Here is a 17273-nt window from a genome sequence, read left to right as displayed (position 1 = left end):
GGTATCTGCCACCAAGAGCACATGCCAGAGTTTGATTCCCGAACCCACACGGTAGAAGGAGAACTGACCCTCCCAAAGTTGTCAGAGGATGGAATGTGAATGAGGTACAACACTTTGGACTCACCAAAATAGGATAAATTATGGAGTGTTTTCTCTGAATCTGTCAAGTGTTGATGGACTAGACATTGTTTATGTAATTCTTGATTGTATTTATTGTATATAGTTTTTCTTATATTAGTTATAACCTTCTTTTATTATTTTAGACAAAAAGGGGGAAATATGGTGATATATTGTGTACCCTAATACTGAAGATCAGAGAACAGAACAAGATTAAACATAGAGGTCAGGTAGTGGTGGCACACACCTTTAATCCTAGTACTCAGGAGGCAGAGATCCATCCGGATCTCTGTGAGTTCAAAGCCACCCTGGACTACATGAGATTGACTCAGTCTAGGAGAGAAAACAGAGCAAGGCAATGATGGCACACACCTTTAATCCCAATACTGGGAAGCACACATGCCTTTAATCCCAGGGATGGCTGGGTGGAGAAAGGAATATAAGGCGTGAGGAGACAGGAACTAAAGGCTTTTCGGCAGAAGCATCCCTTTCAGCTAGAGGCTTTTTCGGCTAGAGGCCTATCGGCTGAGGCTCTTTCGGGCTGAGGAGTTGGTGAGGAAAGAGGTGGTGGCTGTGGCTTGCTCTGTCCTCTGATCTTCAGGTAAATTTCATTAGGGTACACAATATATCACCACAAAAAAGTTTTAAAATCTAAAAAGGTGTATGTAGATGATACGATAGTGTACATAGGAATCAGAGGGGGGCTAGAGAGAGATGGTTTAGCAGGTAAGAGAACTTACTGCTCTTCTAGAAGGCCTGAGTTTGATTTATAGCACCTACATGGCAGCTCACACCCATCTGGCAACTCCGGTTCCGGGATCTGACGCCCTCTTCTGGCCTCTGCAGGCATTGTGTGCAAGTGGTACACAGACACACATAGTCAAAACCCCCATATACCTACAGTCCCAGCACTTAGGAAGCTGGGGGAGGAAGGTCAGGCTAGCCTGGACTGTAAACCCCTGGAGGCCAGGCCCTGTCCCTGAGGACCTCCAACCACCAGGCTCTGCCCACAGAACACTCTAATGGCTATAATTGCTGGACTCAGCCCCTCAAGACACAGGCAGCCAAGCTCTGCCCTACAGAGTAAAATACCCAAGATCAGACTACAAAATCCCACCAATCCCAGGCCACCCTGGAAAGCTCCGCCCCCAAGAAACCCTTTATAAAGCCTACATCTCTCAGTTCTTTGCTGCTTCTCTCTCAAGCAAAGGCAGCCACCCATTTTCCCGATACATCTCTTCTGTGGAGTTTCTTGTGGGGTGTGATACTTTGTGGTATTCCTTGGCTCCCGACTGCCAGGATACCTTTCCCTTCAGAACTGTAACACTTGCATTAGAGATATCTTTCCCCTCAAAAGCTTTAACACTTAGATGGACCACAAAGCAAAACCTTGCATTAAATATAAAAACAGGGCTGGAGAGACGGCTCAGTGGTCAAAAGCACTTGCTGTTCTGGCTGAGGACCCAGGTTCAGTTCCCACCACTCACATGGTGGCTCACGACCATCTGTAGTTCTGATTCCAGGGGATCTGACACCCTCTTCTGACCTCCACGGGCAACAAGGCACACATAGGATGCCCAGATATTCATGTAGGCAAAAGACTCATACTCATAAAATAAATGCAGTAATGGTTGCACATGTATACACATATATGACAACTTACTGAACATATTAAGTAAACACAGTTTATTATTATCTGTTAATCACATATAAAACCACAAAGCTGTTGAAATACATTTAATTACTACATATAAAGATGTTAGGATCTTAATAACACCAAAGGAAGAAATCATCAGCCTGCAGACCAATAAGCATTAAATAAATGATAGTAAAATCTTCTCCTTGGCCCTATCCCACAAAGTCTTACACAACAGTAGCTTTACTAATGAGCTCTATCATTATCTTCTTAATTCATGTGATAAAACTGACATACAGATCCAAACAAAGCAAACATAAAGCTTTGGAACCAATATATAATGGCATTGCTGGTATTGCAATCAGGGCATAGCACTCAGTCAGGAAGTTCTCCCACGTGCCTCCTGTAGCACAATGGAATGTCAATGGTTCCGTCGTTACTCCGGTACCTTCCTTCATGGTTCTAGCTCTCAAACACGTTTCCTCGGGTGCTCCCTCTAGTCTAGTAGGATTGTTTTGCATTTGATGTGTCTTTAGAACTATGACTACACTGTACTCAGTCCCTTGAGTGTCACCCATGGAAGACTCTGGACTCTGATCTATCTCTATAGTCTGTGAGTTTTGCTCTAGGTTGCTCCTCTGTGTCCTCTATTTCCTACTCATCTACAGTTACATATCTACAGTTGGACTTAGGTTCAGTTCTTTTGTCAACAACAGAGCTAATGCTGCATTCTGTCACTGAGAGACATAACATCAGCTGACCTCCTCTTGTGACAGTGCAGCCAGTTGACCTAGAAACTAATTCATTTGGGTTGCAAGTGCAAATGAGGAGACTGATTAAGATTTTGGAGACTGGGACCAAGGATGTAGCTCAGTGGTAGAGTCTTTGCCTTGTATGTGTAAGGCTCTGGGTTTAATCTCCACTACTTTAGAGAGGAGATCAAGAGGGGAGAGAGAGAGAATAGTATTAGGAGTTAGTCCATTTTAAAGGTGTTAAAGAAGTTTTTATTATCCTCAATGTGGTAGATTAGAAAATTTGGGCATAGCACATTGTGTCTCCACTCAGCACGACATTAAACTAGCCAGGCATGGGCCTTTAATCCCACCCCTCAGGAAGCAGGGACAGACAGATCTCTGTGAGCTTCAGACCAGCCAGGCATTCATAGTGAGGTCCTGCCTCCCCCTCTCCCTCCAAAAAATGAAACAATACAGAAAGAAAAAGAAATCAGATTCATTTCACTGCTATCATTGTCTGACCTAGCATTAAGACTTTTGGCTTTTTTGAGATAGGATACCATGAACCCTGGTTGGCCTCCAACTTGCCAAGGATGACCTTGAATTTCTGATTCTCCTGCCTGCACTTCCCAAGGGCAAAGATTACACACGCACACCACTGTGCCCAGTTTTAGGTGGTGTCAGGGATCAAACCCATGGTTTCACACCTGCCAGGCAAACACTCTACCAACTGAGATGCACCTCTGACCAACTGTGACTTATTTTGGATAAACAGAATATGATAGAAACAAAATTGCCTAACTTCTGAAACTAGGCATTGAGAGTCCTGGCAGCTTCTGCCTCCTTCTGCCTGGACCACTGTCCTGAGGTGCTAGAAGGTGAGAGCCCTTTACCAGGAAACAAAGACACCCTTCTCTATACCCTCAGGTCACTATTCACAGGACAAGACTGTCAGGGGTGTCATGGCCCTGATAGAGCTGCCACAAGGAAGTGTCACAGACCTGTGCTCCCACTGAGGCAGCGAGAATTGCCCAATTCACTTGTACAGCAGTGAGATGCACAGTTACATATGGTCATCCACAGGAGTCACGTTTCATACTGTCACATGAGCACGAATCCATTCATTGCTCCTAAGAGGAGGACAGGCTTGGGTCCCGATAAGCTTCTGTTGAAAATATTCTCATCAACCAACCATCAAATTCAACAGCCTGTGTTTGTGCATCTCTGTAATAAGAGGTTGTGTACACTCTGTTAAATGGCTGGATTCATAGCCAGCAGCATTCTAAATATCTGAGGGGAGCTGCTCCAATAGACTCCTTTTTCTCTATGAGACCCATCGTTTCTTGCCCTTAACAACCATGATAGTCAGATTCATCACTGCTATGAACAAAGACCTGAGAGAAACAATTCAAGGTGAGTAATTACTCACGTTGGCTCCCTGTCTTTGAGGGTTCGGCCTAAGACGGTGGGAAAGGCATGGCGGAGCAGCTCATATTGTGGCAGTGTGTAGCAAACACTGGGAACACAGGGAGGAGGAAGGCAAAGATACGGTTCTCAAGGACACACCCTCCATGACACATCTCCTCCAGCTAGGCCCCATCTTTCCCCACCTCCCAACACCATCATATTATGGACACATTTCTGACCCTCATAATCTAATCATCTCTAGACTTGCTCCTCAGAGATGTACCTAAGATCTGCTTCATCTCCTAGGAATTTATTAATGCAAGTTGTCAATCAAAAGTAACCTTCCCATGCTAAGCAACATTTCAGCAATGTGGTTGGGGCCCTTGAAAACCATAAAATCATCAGCAAAATCTACCAAAAAATGTAAAGAGGAAAAAAATGTGGCAGTAGAGATGGAAGACACTGGTTTACACAGCGATCTGAAAGAAGCAGAGGAAGGAACATGGCAGTCCATCTTTGCTAGGAGCATGGGCACCAGATGCCCCGAATGTCTGCACTGCTCTGTCCACATCTCCAGGGGAATGATGAAGACAGAAGCACATTCGTCTACGTGGCCACTGAGGGGGAAGTGGTGTATCACAAACACGTTAGATCCCTCAGGTCTAGTGAAACGCCTATGGTCCCGTCTTTTGCTGGACGGAGTACAACTTCTAATTAGTACCCGAGTCTTACTGTGATCCCACGAGTCCCTGCGATGACGGAAAATACTAGGCTCCTGTTAGAAATCACCTACTCCACACAGGTATAGTTCAAGCCATTTCTCCAGGTAGCCTGGTTTCATTTTGGTGGCCACAAAGTCTGGCCACAGGAAGTGAGCATCGCCTTGTCACTTGCTCCTCGTGACCAGAAACTGTATCTCTGAATGTTCTGTCACCTTTTGTAAAGCATAGTAAGTTCAGTAGACCCAACTACCACTCACCTCTTCCTCCGTATCATGTTGTTTAGAGACAAGGGTTGTACCCAGCCACCATGCCCTGTCACCATGGGTCTTCCCAGCAAGCCTCTTCCTCCCTGTGACCCATATCTTGTGTGTAGCCCTACACTAGTGCCCGAATTATCTAAAGTAATCCACAGATGTTGGCCAGAAAGAGTAAAAATGTGAGCATTGGTGTTTGGTATTCTGTTCCCTCGGGGTGGAACAGAATTCCTATTCCCTATGCCCAGAAATCCCTCCCATATCACAGACCAAAGAACACCCTATTTGGAGTCATAAACTTCTGGGAGCCGGGGATGTGTTCAACAGGAAGCTAAGCCTATGTGTACTCTGTTGAATCTTTCCCTTCATTAAGGCAACCTGGAAAGGAAAATGAGGACAGAGAAATGGGCTGAGAGAGAGGTGTAGGGCGACAAAGGATCCATGAGAATTCATTTACCCATCCACTCATCCATTCATTCACCAAATGTTTCCTGAACTCCTTGCTCTGGCCCAGGAGCTGGAGAACAGAAGATACGCAACAGCTAGAGGGCATCCCTGGCCCAGAGCAACAAAATGTCAACCTGTGGAGACAGAAAGAAACAGACATGGGGCCTCCAAAGTCTGGGGGACTCCGAAGGCACATTACATGCTGATGTCTGGAATATGTGCTGTGGGGCTGATGGGCTCAGACCACCCACCAAACTTAAATGGGACAGACAACCAGGTTGTCTGTCTGAATAACTTAATAAATGGGGGCCCATTTCTCCTTAGAGTATGTTATAAGCAGCCAAATATTCCAGATAAACAAAACTTCAGAGTTTTGAGACGCATTTATTCAGTTCACATCTGAAATCTAGCCTCTCCAAAACTGCATCAACACAACTTAGGGTGGCCCTGGCAGTGGCTGCTGGGTTACTGAGGAAGAGGGTACCAGACAGGACTGCTCCCAGGAGTCTTACGTAGCAAAAGTTTTGTACTTACAGATGGATTCCCACTGTGGTGTGGGGGAAATGCTGCCACCCACAACTGAGCCAGATGTAGCAGTCCCAGGCTCACAACTCCGTGGGAAATGTGCTGTGCTCCCTGTCTCTTTGTGAGTGCTCACAGAACTCACTGGTATGGCAGAGTCTCTGGTAAGAGCTATTAAACCGACTAGGTCTTGTGGCCATTCAACACTGATGATGTCTCTCTCCTCTGTGGATGATCTCCAAGGCCTCCATGAGTTATCTTCCTCCACTTGGCAGGTCAGATAGTCCTCTATCTGGAAATGGTTCACTCTCCTTCACTCCAGGCAAAGTACAGCCCTTATACACTGGTAACTGAGGCCGATGACCGGAGCACCAGGCTAGGACATTTTGCAAGCCCCAAACTCCCGGTCACGCTCCACTGAGGCAATGGATTCCAAGTGGAATTTGAAGAAAGAGCATTGGCAGGGAAAGAAGGTCAGAGGAGAAGCCTAGTGGGGCTCAGAAACAAGAGGACAGTGAACCGAGGGGATCACAGGGTCACCAGGATGCCCAAGTGAAGCACCAAGCATATGCTTAAGATGAGGAAGTCTGATGAGTTCCAATACGAAGCTCGACTCAGTTCTCTAACGATCCAGTCTTTGTGGTAACTCACTTCTGTATAGACGCCAGGAAATCCTTTTCGACCACAGCCAATGCCCCAGCTCACGATCCCCACCTGCACCCAGGTTTCATTAAATTCACAGATCAAGGGCCCCCCAGAATCTCCCTGGAGAAAGAGAAGAAACAAACAACAGGAATGAAATTGATTGACAGCACAACAGATTCCACCCCCAAGGCCCTGGAGAGATTGATACAAACCGAACGTGCACCTGCTCGTCCTAAATTTCTATGAGATTTTCGAATTAATTTTTTTTTTTAACAAATGAACGGTTCTTTTAAAAGAGGTTAAGTGGGGCCCGGAGAGATGGCTCAGAGGTTAAAAGCACTGGCAGCTCTTTCCAGAGGTCCTGAATTCAATTCCCAGCACCCACATGGTAGCTCACATCCATCTCTAATGTGATCTGATGCCCTCTTCTGGTAAAAAGGCACACATGAAGATAGAGCACTCATATACATAAAATAAATAAATAAATCTTTTTTTTTAAAGATAACTGAATATAAACCGACATAATGTTTCTTTTCTGAAATAATGAGTAAATCACTTACCCCAAGTGCATGGAATCTCACTCAGAAGGGGCTGAAAACACCGAATTTGAATTATTGTCTCCCTGATTCACTCCCCCACCCCCAGCCACTGCTGTTTCCTCCTGGAAGATCCTGTCAAACTAGCCCCGGAGCTGTGCTGGCTTGCTCTGACAATCCGTTCGCTTCAATAACAGTACATGGAGGGTCAGGGGCACAGTCCAGGCCCAAATGTCTGGGAATTAGCAAGTTCTGAGGAGAGGCTAGCAGGGCAGCAAGGGACTCATGAACTGACCTGGCAGGAATCTCCTCCTCTCTCACTATAGCCACAGACGCTCCCTTCTTGGACTTGGGTAAATAGTTTTCCTGTGCTTTCTCTGAGAATCTGATCACATTGCTCATGACGAATAATGCTTAGCTCAACCTCATGAAGCTGTCCTGATGCTCTACCTACAGGGAGATAATTTTGGAGAGAGCAGATCTCCATTAAGTAGGAATGACAGGAGTCAGTTGTACCTCCTCTGGGTCTCAATACCGTGTTCACACATGGGCACCCTCAAAGGCATCGACTGTTATTCACATCTGACACCGAAGGAAATGAGAGTATAAGACAATGCAAAGTCCAAACCAAGGAAGTCGAAGACAGGACAGCCCAAGTGAGGGCAAAATCTTGTCAGCATGTGATATGTTCTCGCTAACACTAGTGACAGCATCCTATGCACCAGGAGAGCATCTTGCTAGGACACAATCACAAACTCTCAGACAGGTAGTCTGCCAAAGTACCAAACTACACTCTTCCCAGTAATAGGAGACCCTAGAGCAGTGGTTCTCAACCTTCCTGATGCTGTGACCCTTTAATCCAGTTCCTCGTGTTGTGGTGACCCCCAACCATAACATTATTTTCATTACTATTTCATAACTGTAACTTTGCTACTGTTATGAATCATAATGTAAATATCTGTGTTTTCCCATGGTCTTAGGCGACCCCTGTGAAAGAGTTATTCGATCCCCAAAAGGGTCGCAACATATAGTTTGAGAACTGCTGCCCTACAGACTCACTGAGTTTCCTGGCCTCTCCTCACATACGAGAAGCTCCCTACTACCAAGATAGGTACTTCTAGCTTACAAACAGGTTATCTCACCCTGAACTAGAGTCCACTCTGGTGAGTATCCACCATGTTTGGTACCTAAGTCCTCAAGCCCTAGCAAACCAGTAGAAATCCACCAATAGTTGCTCCCTCATAGCATCTTCTCTCTTCCCCTCCCTTATCCACCTGCTAGAAGCTCTAGCTCCCTGCCCCTCCCTTTAGCTTGTAGGCCAATCCCAGTCTACAAAGCAGTCTGCTCCCTGGTCTATAGTTGCTGAGGTCTTCGTTTAGGCTCACCTCTTTCAAATGTTCTGCCCCATCCGGTCACCCAGCACTGGGTCCCAGCTTGTACCAAGAAAGCCCTGTCAGGGAGGCAGACAGGCTGGATGGAGACAGTGTAGTTCACAGGGAAGGCCAGCAGAGCAAGGGCAATGTCATTCACAATGGATCCCATAACAGAGTAATCTTGGTGAACAATGATGTCCTGGACAGGAATGTTGACTGCATTTTTGGACGACAGGTTAATCTCTCCCATCGATACTACATAATTCAGATGGCTGCAAAGAGATCCTGAAGGGTCTACACACTTCCTCCCCACACAGCCGCCCCAGCCCAGTCCCATCCTCCTGAGACAGCCACCAGCTCCTCCCTCTGTTCTAACCATGTTCCCTCCAGGACACCTAACCGCCCCATCCAGCCACCAGTCGGTTCTCCAAGTGTGGTCTCTGCTCAGCGTCACCTGGGATTGTGTTAGAAATCCAAATGTTCAGGTGTCAACCAAAACTGAACTTTAAAAACAACAACAAAACCTACGACTGTCATCTCCCACGCACGCCCTATAGTTTTAGGTGGGTTCTCTCTCATTCTGTGGCCCAGGCTGGCCTGGAACTCACTATGTAGACCAAGTTGGCCTCTAACTCCTGGCAATTCTCCTGCCTTAGTCTTCTAAGTGTTGGGATTACAGGCGTGAACCACCACCGGCTCCTTTTTTTCCAAATAGAAAGCAAGAGGGACAGACAGGCCATAGAACGTGGTTAGGGGCCCAAGCGCAGATCCCCGGGCACTCACCCATACACACAGTGGGCTGCAGTCATCACCCACCATTTGCTGATGAGGGAGCCACCGCAGATGTGATAGTTCTCCACCTGCAAGCTCACCTGCCAGGGCCACTTCCTCTCTTCGGCAGGCTTTCCGCCAACTATCCTTGAACTTCTGCGGCCACAACCTGGAGCAGGTTGGTGAAGGGAGGAGGGGCTGAGGGTAAGGCTGTTGCTGGTCCAGCACCAGCCAGATCCTTAGAACCTGCAGAACAAGCCCCCCCTCCCCCACCCCTACCCCCACCCCCACCCCGTCCCCGAAAATAACCCCAGGGCAGGTGTGGATCCCTAAGACTCGTCAGGGTCAGAGCCCAACCCCACACCCAAGGACCCAAGATCCTCCTGTACGTCAGGGTCCCATCCCCGTAGGTCCAGGCTAGTTCTCTGCGGCAAACCATGGCCCAGAAACTTCACCTGCAGTGGTTGGAATCCATGTTGGAAACCGTTCCTGTGACAGAGTTATGGTTGAAAAAGAGTGATCGGGAGTAAATGCCACTGAGTTAGGGGACATCACGCCCCCCGCAGGCTGGGGGGCCTGCGAGGTCTCAGGTATCCCTGTGAGGGGCTTCTCCCGGGGGCGTGCACCCAGGCCATCGAGGCCATCCTCCAAGGGGAGAGGAGCAAGAGACAGCGTCCCTGGAACCATCCGGGCCTCGCCCAATTGTGTCTGAAGCAGCAAGAACCTGGCCAAGAGGCCCAGGGAGGCGCTGCCTGGTAAGGCCATACCACCACGAAGGCCTCGGCCTCTATCTCTGATCTGAGCCTCCTCATGGCAGTTACCGAGGCTGCGCACAGTTCTGGGAGGAACCGGTTCCATCACGCGGCTGCTTTCAGGCCTGACTGGCGCATCATCCCCTTCCCAGCTGACCCACAGGACAGGGTGTGACCCAGATAGAGTGGCTAGCCTGGGCCCCTGGCCGTAGAGAGCCCCTGCTTAGGAGCCCCCAATTCACGTAGAAGCATCCATGATGCAAGGATGCACAACGGAGCTTCTCGGGCTTGACCAGGCCTTTCCCCAAATCTCCCTTCCCTGGTGATCGGTAATCAAAAGTAAAACTCCTTAGCAGAAATGTTGCACCTAATGTTACTAACCATTGCATCAGGGTGGACGCTACTACCTTTTTGAAAAGTCAACGCCCACAAGATCTTCAAGACCCACAAGCCATATCAGCACAACACAAATTAAAACCACAATGAGACATCAGTACAAGTTTATCGGGCTTTCAAAAACAAACCCGTAACAACCTCAAATGCTGACAGTGGTACAGAGATAAGGCTGTCCACGCACTGTGGTGGAAATGTAAGTACAACTACTCTGGAAAGCACACTGGCTGTTTATTATACAATAAAAAATGCAATTACAATACACTTCAGTACTTATATTCCTGGATATTTATCCCAAAGAAATAAGGATTTATGTTCTATTAACCCGTATAAACGCTTATAGTATTAATATCTTTGTTCATCAAAATCAACAGCTGAAAATAACACAGCAGTAAAACTCTTTGCCTTCCCCACAACATACATGTTCTAATCCCTGGAACTTATGAGCATGTTACTTTACTCGGCCCCTAGCAAATGGAATGGATTAAATTAAGGCTCTTGACACAAGAAGGTTATCTGAGCTATCCAGGTGGGCCCACTGTAATCACAAGCTTTTTTATTTATCAACAAGACAGTTGAAATCAAGAGAAGAGATGTCAGGAAGGGGAGGGGAGGGGAGAAGTTGATAATACTTCACTGTGGTCTTTAAAGGCTGAGGAAGGGGTCACAAATCTAGGAATGAAGGCAGCCTCTAGAAACTGGAGCCAGAAAGCAAATAAATCCCCCCCACCCCCTCAGGCCCGGCGTGGGGCACACCTTTAATCCCAGCACTCCAGAGGCAGAGGCAGAGGCAGGTGGATCTCTGTGAGTTCGAGGCCAGCCTGGTCTACAGAGTGAGTTCCAGTAAAGGCGCAAAGCTACACAGAGAAACCCTGTCTCGAAAAAAAAAAAAAAAAAAATCCCCCCCTTGCCAAGTGGTGGCGCACACCTTTGACCCCAGCATTCAGCAGGCAGAGGCAGGCAATCTCTGAGTTCAAGGCTAGCCTGGTCTACAGGGCAAATTCCAGGGCAGCCAGGGCTATTACACAGAGAAACCTCAACTCAAAAACAAACAAACAAACAAACAAAAAAAAACAAAACAAAATTCTCCTCCTCTGTCTCCAGAAGGAAACAAGTCAGCTAACTTTGGTTTTAGCACCTGTGACCTCCGGAATTGCAAACTACAGTTAGGTTGTTTCAAGCCACTAAATCGGTGGTAATTTGTTACAGCTATAAAAAGAAATCACTGCAAATCCAGATATCCTTCAGTGAGTGAACAGATAGACAGCCTTACGTTCATACCGTTAACCCTGAGAACAGTGAGGAGAAAACAGCACATCCACAACTGTCCAATTAAAGCCAGCTGTATTTTGGGGCGTGCCTGGGCTGGCCAGCCAGCTGTCTCACCCTAAATCGGGATTTGAGAGCCTAGGCCCTGCCGGCCTCTTGAGGTCTCTTTTGTAGGAGAGATGAGGTGTTGACAGGGGCGAGAGAGTTTGCTGTTATACACTGTTAGAAAGAGACAGTGAAAGGGAAGGACCAAAGGTAAGGGAATACGTCACGGGGTTGGGTGGAAAGTTTCGTGTAGGTTGAAAAAACATGTTTTGCAGTTCACATCAGATCTAAGAAACAGGAACTCATTCTCCTCCCCTCCTTTCTTTTTTGGGGTGTCTGTTTGTTTTTTGTTCATTTGTTTGCTTCTCTGTGTAGCCCTGACTGTCCTAGAACTCACTCTGTAGACCAGGTTGGCCTCAGACTCACAGAGATCAGCCTGCCTCTGCCTCCTGAATGCTGAGATTAAAGGCATGAGCCACCAGGCTCAAGAACTTATTCTTAATTACAAATAGAAATCTTTTTTTTTTTTTTAAAGATTTATTTATTTATTATGTACACAGAAGAGGGCGCCAGATCTCATTACAGATGGTTGTGAGCCACCATGTGGGTGCTGGGAATTGAACTCAGGACCTCTGGAAGAGCAGTCGGTGCTCTTAACCTCTGAGCCACTTCTCCAGCCCTTTTTTTTTTTTTTTTTTTTTTTTTTTTTTTAAAGAACAAATAGAAATCTTAACTTGCAAGGACTTCACAGGACAAATAGGAACTTATTCTTTAACTATAAGCAGAACTCCTAACCTGCAAAATACATTGTTTGTGTTCTGGCTTCCCACTAACTTGCAGGTATATTGCTCCTGCTCTGGTCTCACAGTACCACAAAGCGTTACTGAGCAATTGGAATGAACTGGTGAGGAGACGGAAGAGCTGAGAGGGAGACAGATGAGAGAAATGGAAGTTTGATCTAATCACAATACATCATATAAATCAATGTATGAAATTATCAAAAACAAATTTAAAATATGCATTCTAGTCCAGTTCCATGGGTGCTCCTCTGCCGTTGGTTCACAGTTCATGGGCTTCCACTAGTTTGGCTATTTGTCCTTGTGCTTTTTCCAATCATGGTCTCAATATCTCTCACTCATACAATCCCTCCTCTCTCTCACTGATTGGACTCCCAGAGCTCCACCTGGGGCTTGGCCGTGGACCTCTGCATCTGCTTCCATCAGACACTGGATGAGAGTTCCATATGACAGTTAGGGTCTTCAGCCATCCGATCACCAGAGCAGTACTCAGGCACTCTCTCGACCATTGCCAGTAGTCTATAGTGGAGGTATCTTTGTGGATTTCTGGGGACCTCTCTAGCACTCCTTCTTCCTATTCCCCTGGGGTCTTCATTCATCATGGTGTCTCCCTTCCCGTTCTCCCACTCTGCTCCTGATCCAGCTGGGACCTCCCTCTCCCCAAGCTCTCTTCCCCCCCCCCCCATGCTTGCCCTCCATTACCCCCACCCAGCCACCCCCAGTTTGCTCATGTAGATCTCATCTATTTCTCTCTGGATAAGTGAGACAGTTGATTAGCTTGAACTGTTTGGGAGGCCCCCAGGCAGTGGAGCCAGGACCTGTCCTTGGTGCATGGGCTGGCTTTTTGGAGCCTGGGGCCTATGCTGGGACACTTTGCTCAGCCTTGGTGTAGGGAGGAGAGGACTGGACCTGCCTCGGCTGAGTCTGCCAGGCTGGGCTGACTCCCCAGGGGAGACCTTGCCTTGGAGGAGGTGGGAGTGGGGGGTGGATTGCGGGGGAGGGCTGGAAGGTGGGAGGAGAGAGGACAGGGGAATCTGTAGCTGATATGTGAAATTAAGCAAGTTATAAAATAAAAATACTATAAAAAAGAAAGAAAGAAAGAAAGAAAGAAAGAAAGAAAGAAAGAAAGAAAGAAAGAAAGAAAGAAAGGCATACATTTCTAAGATGATCAGAATATGGCCAAACTCATATAATCAAAATTTATACTTTTCTCCATGTTACTTACAGTTCACTACCAAAGCAGAATTGTGGGATTCTATGGTTTTCTTTCTCAATATTATTTTTCTTTGATGCTGTTTTATTTGGTAATTGTATTCTAAAGCTTTAGATCTCATCAAATAACTACTATACAGAAAGAAACAAATAAAAATATTAAAAATAATAAAATAAAATAAAATATGCATTCTGAAGTTTTTCCTCTGCTAATTCATATTGCTAATACTTCTTAATGTTTTGTTGACTAGTCTCTCAGTTGTCCAAAATTTCCTGCTTTTTCACGATTTCCAAAAATATCAAATGACTACTGAATACTGTGAACATCATCACATTGCTGACTACCTGGTGAATTGTCTGTCCTTTAAGAATGTTGATATCTAGCAGACACCTGGACTCTCAGATCTACTTAAGGTGATTTTTTTCTTTGTGTGACCTGTGCCTGGATACCAGCAGTTACGTTTTGTACAGTCTCTCCTGACTGCCGGGTGACTAAGCAGGGCATCCTCCCTGGTTGGATGTTGCCCATGACTGTGTGACCTCTAAGAATTGTTCAATTTCTGGTAGCCTGGCATCCATGTTATCTAGCATCCTAGAAATGCCTGTGAAGATCAGCATTCAGCCACAGATTAAGAGGGATCACTATACAAATTTTTGTATACTGTTTCTCTGCCTATTTATAACCTGTGATCCTTGAATCAACAACCTTTCAGAACAGAGAGATTTTAGTTAATATTTATAGACTTTGCAGTCTATAAATATAATCCCAACTGTGTTCTTTTCTAAAAGATAACCTTCTAGGGGTTGGGGAGATGGCTAAGCACTTGCCATACAAGTGTGAGGAGCTGAGCTCAATCCCCCAAACCCATATAAAAAAAGCACAGACACTTCAGCGTATGCCTGCAATCCCAAAACTTCAGAGGTAGAGAGAGGAGGACCTCTCAGGATTGTTGGCTAGCCAATCTAGCCAAATTGGTGAGCTCCAAGTTCAGAGAGCGATCCTGTCTCAAAACACAAAGTGGAGAGTGATTGAAGAAAACATCCAACATTGACTTCTGGCCAGTGTGCAAGCGTGCCCAAGTGCATAGACACAAATACATATACACTAAAAATAAAATATGGCCCTTAAAAATGTATAAGTCAAGCCAGATGGTGGTGCACGCATTTAATACCAGCACTCAGGAGGTAGAGGCAGGCGGGTCTCTGAGTTCAAGGCCAGCCTGGTCTACAGAGCAAATTGCAGGACAGCCAGGATTGTTATACAGAGAAACCCTGTCTCAAAAAAAACACACAAAAAATTATAAATGAAGCAAGATATGATGGCACATGCCTATAATACCAGCACTTGGAAGATGGAAGCAAAGAGATTAGAAGTTCAAGGCCATCCTTGGATACATAGCAAGTTGAAGGCCATGTGAGACCTTTTCCTAAAACAAAACAAAAGTGTAACTATAATTCTTACCGTAAGTCTATGCAGAATCAGGCAATTTACTTTCCTTTCTTCCTTTTTCATTTTGAAACAGGTTCTCAACTCACCCCTAACTCCACCTCCCAAGTGCCCAGACTGTGGACACATACCAATAGGCTGTCTTTGAAAAACAAAAACAGTAGGTGCCATGTCGGGCGGCGAAGGTGGCAAAAAGAAGCCCTTGAAACAGCCCAAGAAGAAGGCCAAGGAGATGGACAAGGAAGATAAGGCTTTCAAGCAGAAACAGAAAGAGAAGCAGAAGAAACCCGAGGAGCTAAAAGCCCAGGCCGCGGGCAAGGGACCCCTGGCCACAGGTGGAATTAAGAAATCTGGCAAAAAGTAAGCTGTTCCTCATATCTGAGATGATGGTGACCCTCTTCCATTCCTATTTAAACATCTGGATTCCCTGCCAGAACATCTTTGCCACCTACAGCTAGAATGAAGTGTTTCCCTGGAGCCTGTTAAACATCTGGATTCCCTACTATAATAACATCTTTGCCACCTATAGTTAGAATGAAGTGTTGCCCTGGAGCCTGTTGTACATTGTAATAAACTTTTGTAAAAAAAAAAAAAAAAAAAAAAAAAAAAAAAAAAAAAAAAAATTATAGGGGTTGGGGATTTAGCTCAGTGGTAGAGCACTTGCCTAGCAAGCGCAAGGCCCTGGGTTCGGTCCTCAGCTCCGGCGGGGCAGAGGGGAGCCCAGAGATGCCCACAGCCCTGTATTGTTTGGCTTTATCCTAGGAGCATGTACCCTTTCACACACTTGACTTGAAAGATTTCTATGCAGCTATAAAAGATTATTGCTCAAAGAAGAGACTGGGCTGTGGAAAAAATTATAATAATAAATAATCCAATGGCTCATTGTCTCTAGTGTTCAGCAATTCCTACCTCAGCTGTGAATTTAAAGTAAACTCAGTCCGAAATCCTACCAGAGCTGTTTCATCTTTGTTGTACTCTGAATTCTGCGTCACTTTGAATTAATTAAACCAACTCATTAAAAAAAATAAAAAACACAAACAAACAAAGCCCCTTATTTACGTGTGTGTGTGCGCGCGTCTTGGGGTGTGTGAGGTGCACATGTGTGGAGGTCAGAGGACAACTTGCAGGAGTCAGTTCTCTCCTTCCACCACATGGTTCCCAGGATCAAACCATGTAGTCAGGCTTGGTAGCATGCACCTTGACCTGCTGAGCCATCTCACTGGCCCAGCCTATGTCCTGAAATGCAGAGGAGCCGCAATCTGCCAACGCTCAGGTCTGCAGTATCAACCTGAAACCATCAGGCCTCTAGCCATCTTCAGCTCCAATCCCCACTATCTATGATATCGCCCTCTTCTATTGGATTTTCCCTGGGCCATCTGAAAACTGCCCAGTCATAGAAAGCCAGTGTTACCCTAAGACTTACTCGCTTGTTTCTCCTCTTTCCCAGAGTGCAGTCCTCTGATGTCTGAAAATGTATTTATTTTATGCTGTCTACTTTTTTTCTTTTAAGTTTTATGTGTATGAATGTTTTCCCTGCAAGTATGTATATACACCACATGCATGTCTAGACCCAGAGGAGGTCAGACAAGGGCATCAGATGCCCTGGAACTGGGGCTACAGATGGTCATGAGCCTCTATGTGGGTGCTGGGAATGAACCTGGGTCCTCTGGAAGAGCAGCCAGTGCTCTTAATGGCTGAGCCATCCCTCCAGTCCATTCTTTTTTTTTTCTTCTTTTTTTTTTCTTTTTTCTTTGTTTAGAGGCTGGGTGTAGGGGGAGTATTAAAACAGAAATCTTTATGTAACCCTGGCTGGCCTGTAACTCGCTCTGTAGACCAGGCTGGCCTTGAACTCACAAAGATTCACATGCCTCTGCCTTCCAAGTGCTGAGATTAAAGGTGTGCCATTATGCTAGGCTTCCTTTTCTTTTTTTAAAGACAGCATCTCACTAAAAAGTTCAGGCTGGAGCTGGAGAGATGACTGAGTAGTTAGGAGCACTGACCGCTCTTCTAGAGGACCGGGGTTCAATTCCCAGGACCCATTTGGCAGCTCATAACTGTCTGTAACTCCAGTTACAGGGGACCAGACACCCATGGAAAACACCAAAGCACATATATAGACATATATACACACATTTATATATACACACATACATATGTATACACATACATACACACACACACACACACACACACA

General features: G+C 46.0%; 2 protein-coding genes across 5 annotated transcripts; one reads left to right on the top strand and one right to left on the bottom strand.

Annotated features, from left to right (window-relative positions):
* Window positions 1–5681: 5681 nt before the first annotated feature.
* LOC131915467 (serine protease 44-like) lies at window positions 5682–10037 on the bottom strand. 4 transcript variants are annotated; one of them, XM_059268761.1, is made up of 5 exons: window positions 9620–10037; window positions 9177–9333; window positions 8406–8665; window positions 7316–7470; window positions 5682–6604 (listed from the first exon to the last, which is right to left on the bottom strand). In XM_059268761.1, exons 1-5 carry the CDS (start codon window positions 10020–10022, stop codon window positions 6368–6370), a joined length of 1212 nt encoding a protein of 403 aa, XP_059124744.1. In that variant the 5' UTR covers window positions 10023–10037; the 3' UTR covers window positions 5682–6367. The 4 variants fall into 4 exon arrangements, with proteins under 4 accessions (XP_059124744.1, XP_059124746.1, XP_059124745.1 ...); XM_059268763.1 differs by having other exon boundaries at window positions 8406–8470; XM_059268762.1 differs by having other exon boundaries at window positions 9210–9333.
* Window positions 9457–16080, top strand: LOC131915468 (translation machinery-associated protein 7-like). The gene is made up of 2 exons (XM_059268765.1): window positions 9457–10505; window positions 15156–16080. Exon 2 carries the CDS (start codon window positions 15249–15251, stop codon window positions 15441–15443), a length of 195 nt encoding a protein of 64 aa, XP_059124748.1. The 5' UTR covers window positions 9457–10505; window positions 15156–15248; the 3' UTR covers window positions 15444–16080.
* The last annotated feature ends 1193 nt before the right edge of the window (window positions 16081–17273 follow it).

Source organism: Peromyscus eremicus, chromosome 7, assembly GCF_949786415.1.
Source record: "Peromyscus eremicus chromosome 7, PerEre_H2_v1, whole genome shotgun sequence".
In the NCBI taxonomy this organism is placed as follows: Eukaryota; Metazoa; Chordata; class Mammalia; order Rodentia; family Cricetidae; genus Peromyscus; species Peromyscus eremicus.
Note: the sequence above shows the minus strand (reverse complement) of the source record. Positions and strands in the feature narration are given on the sequence as shown.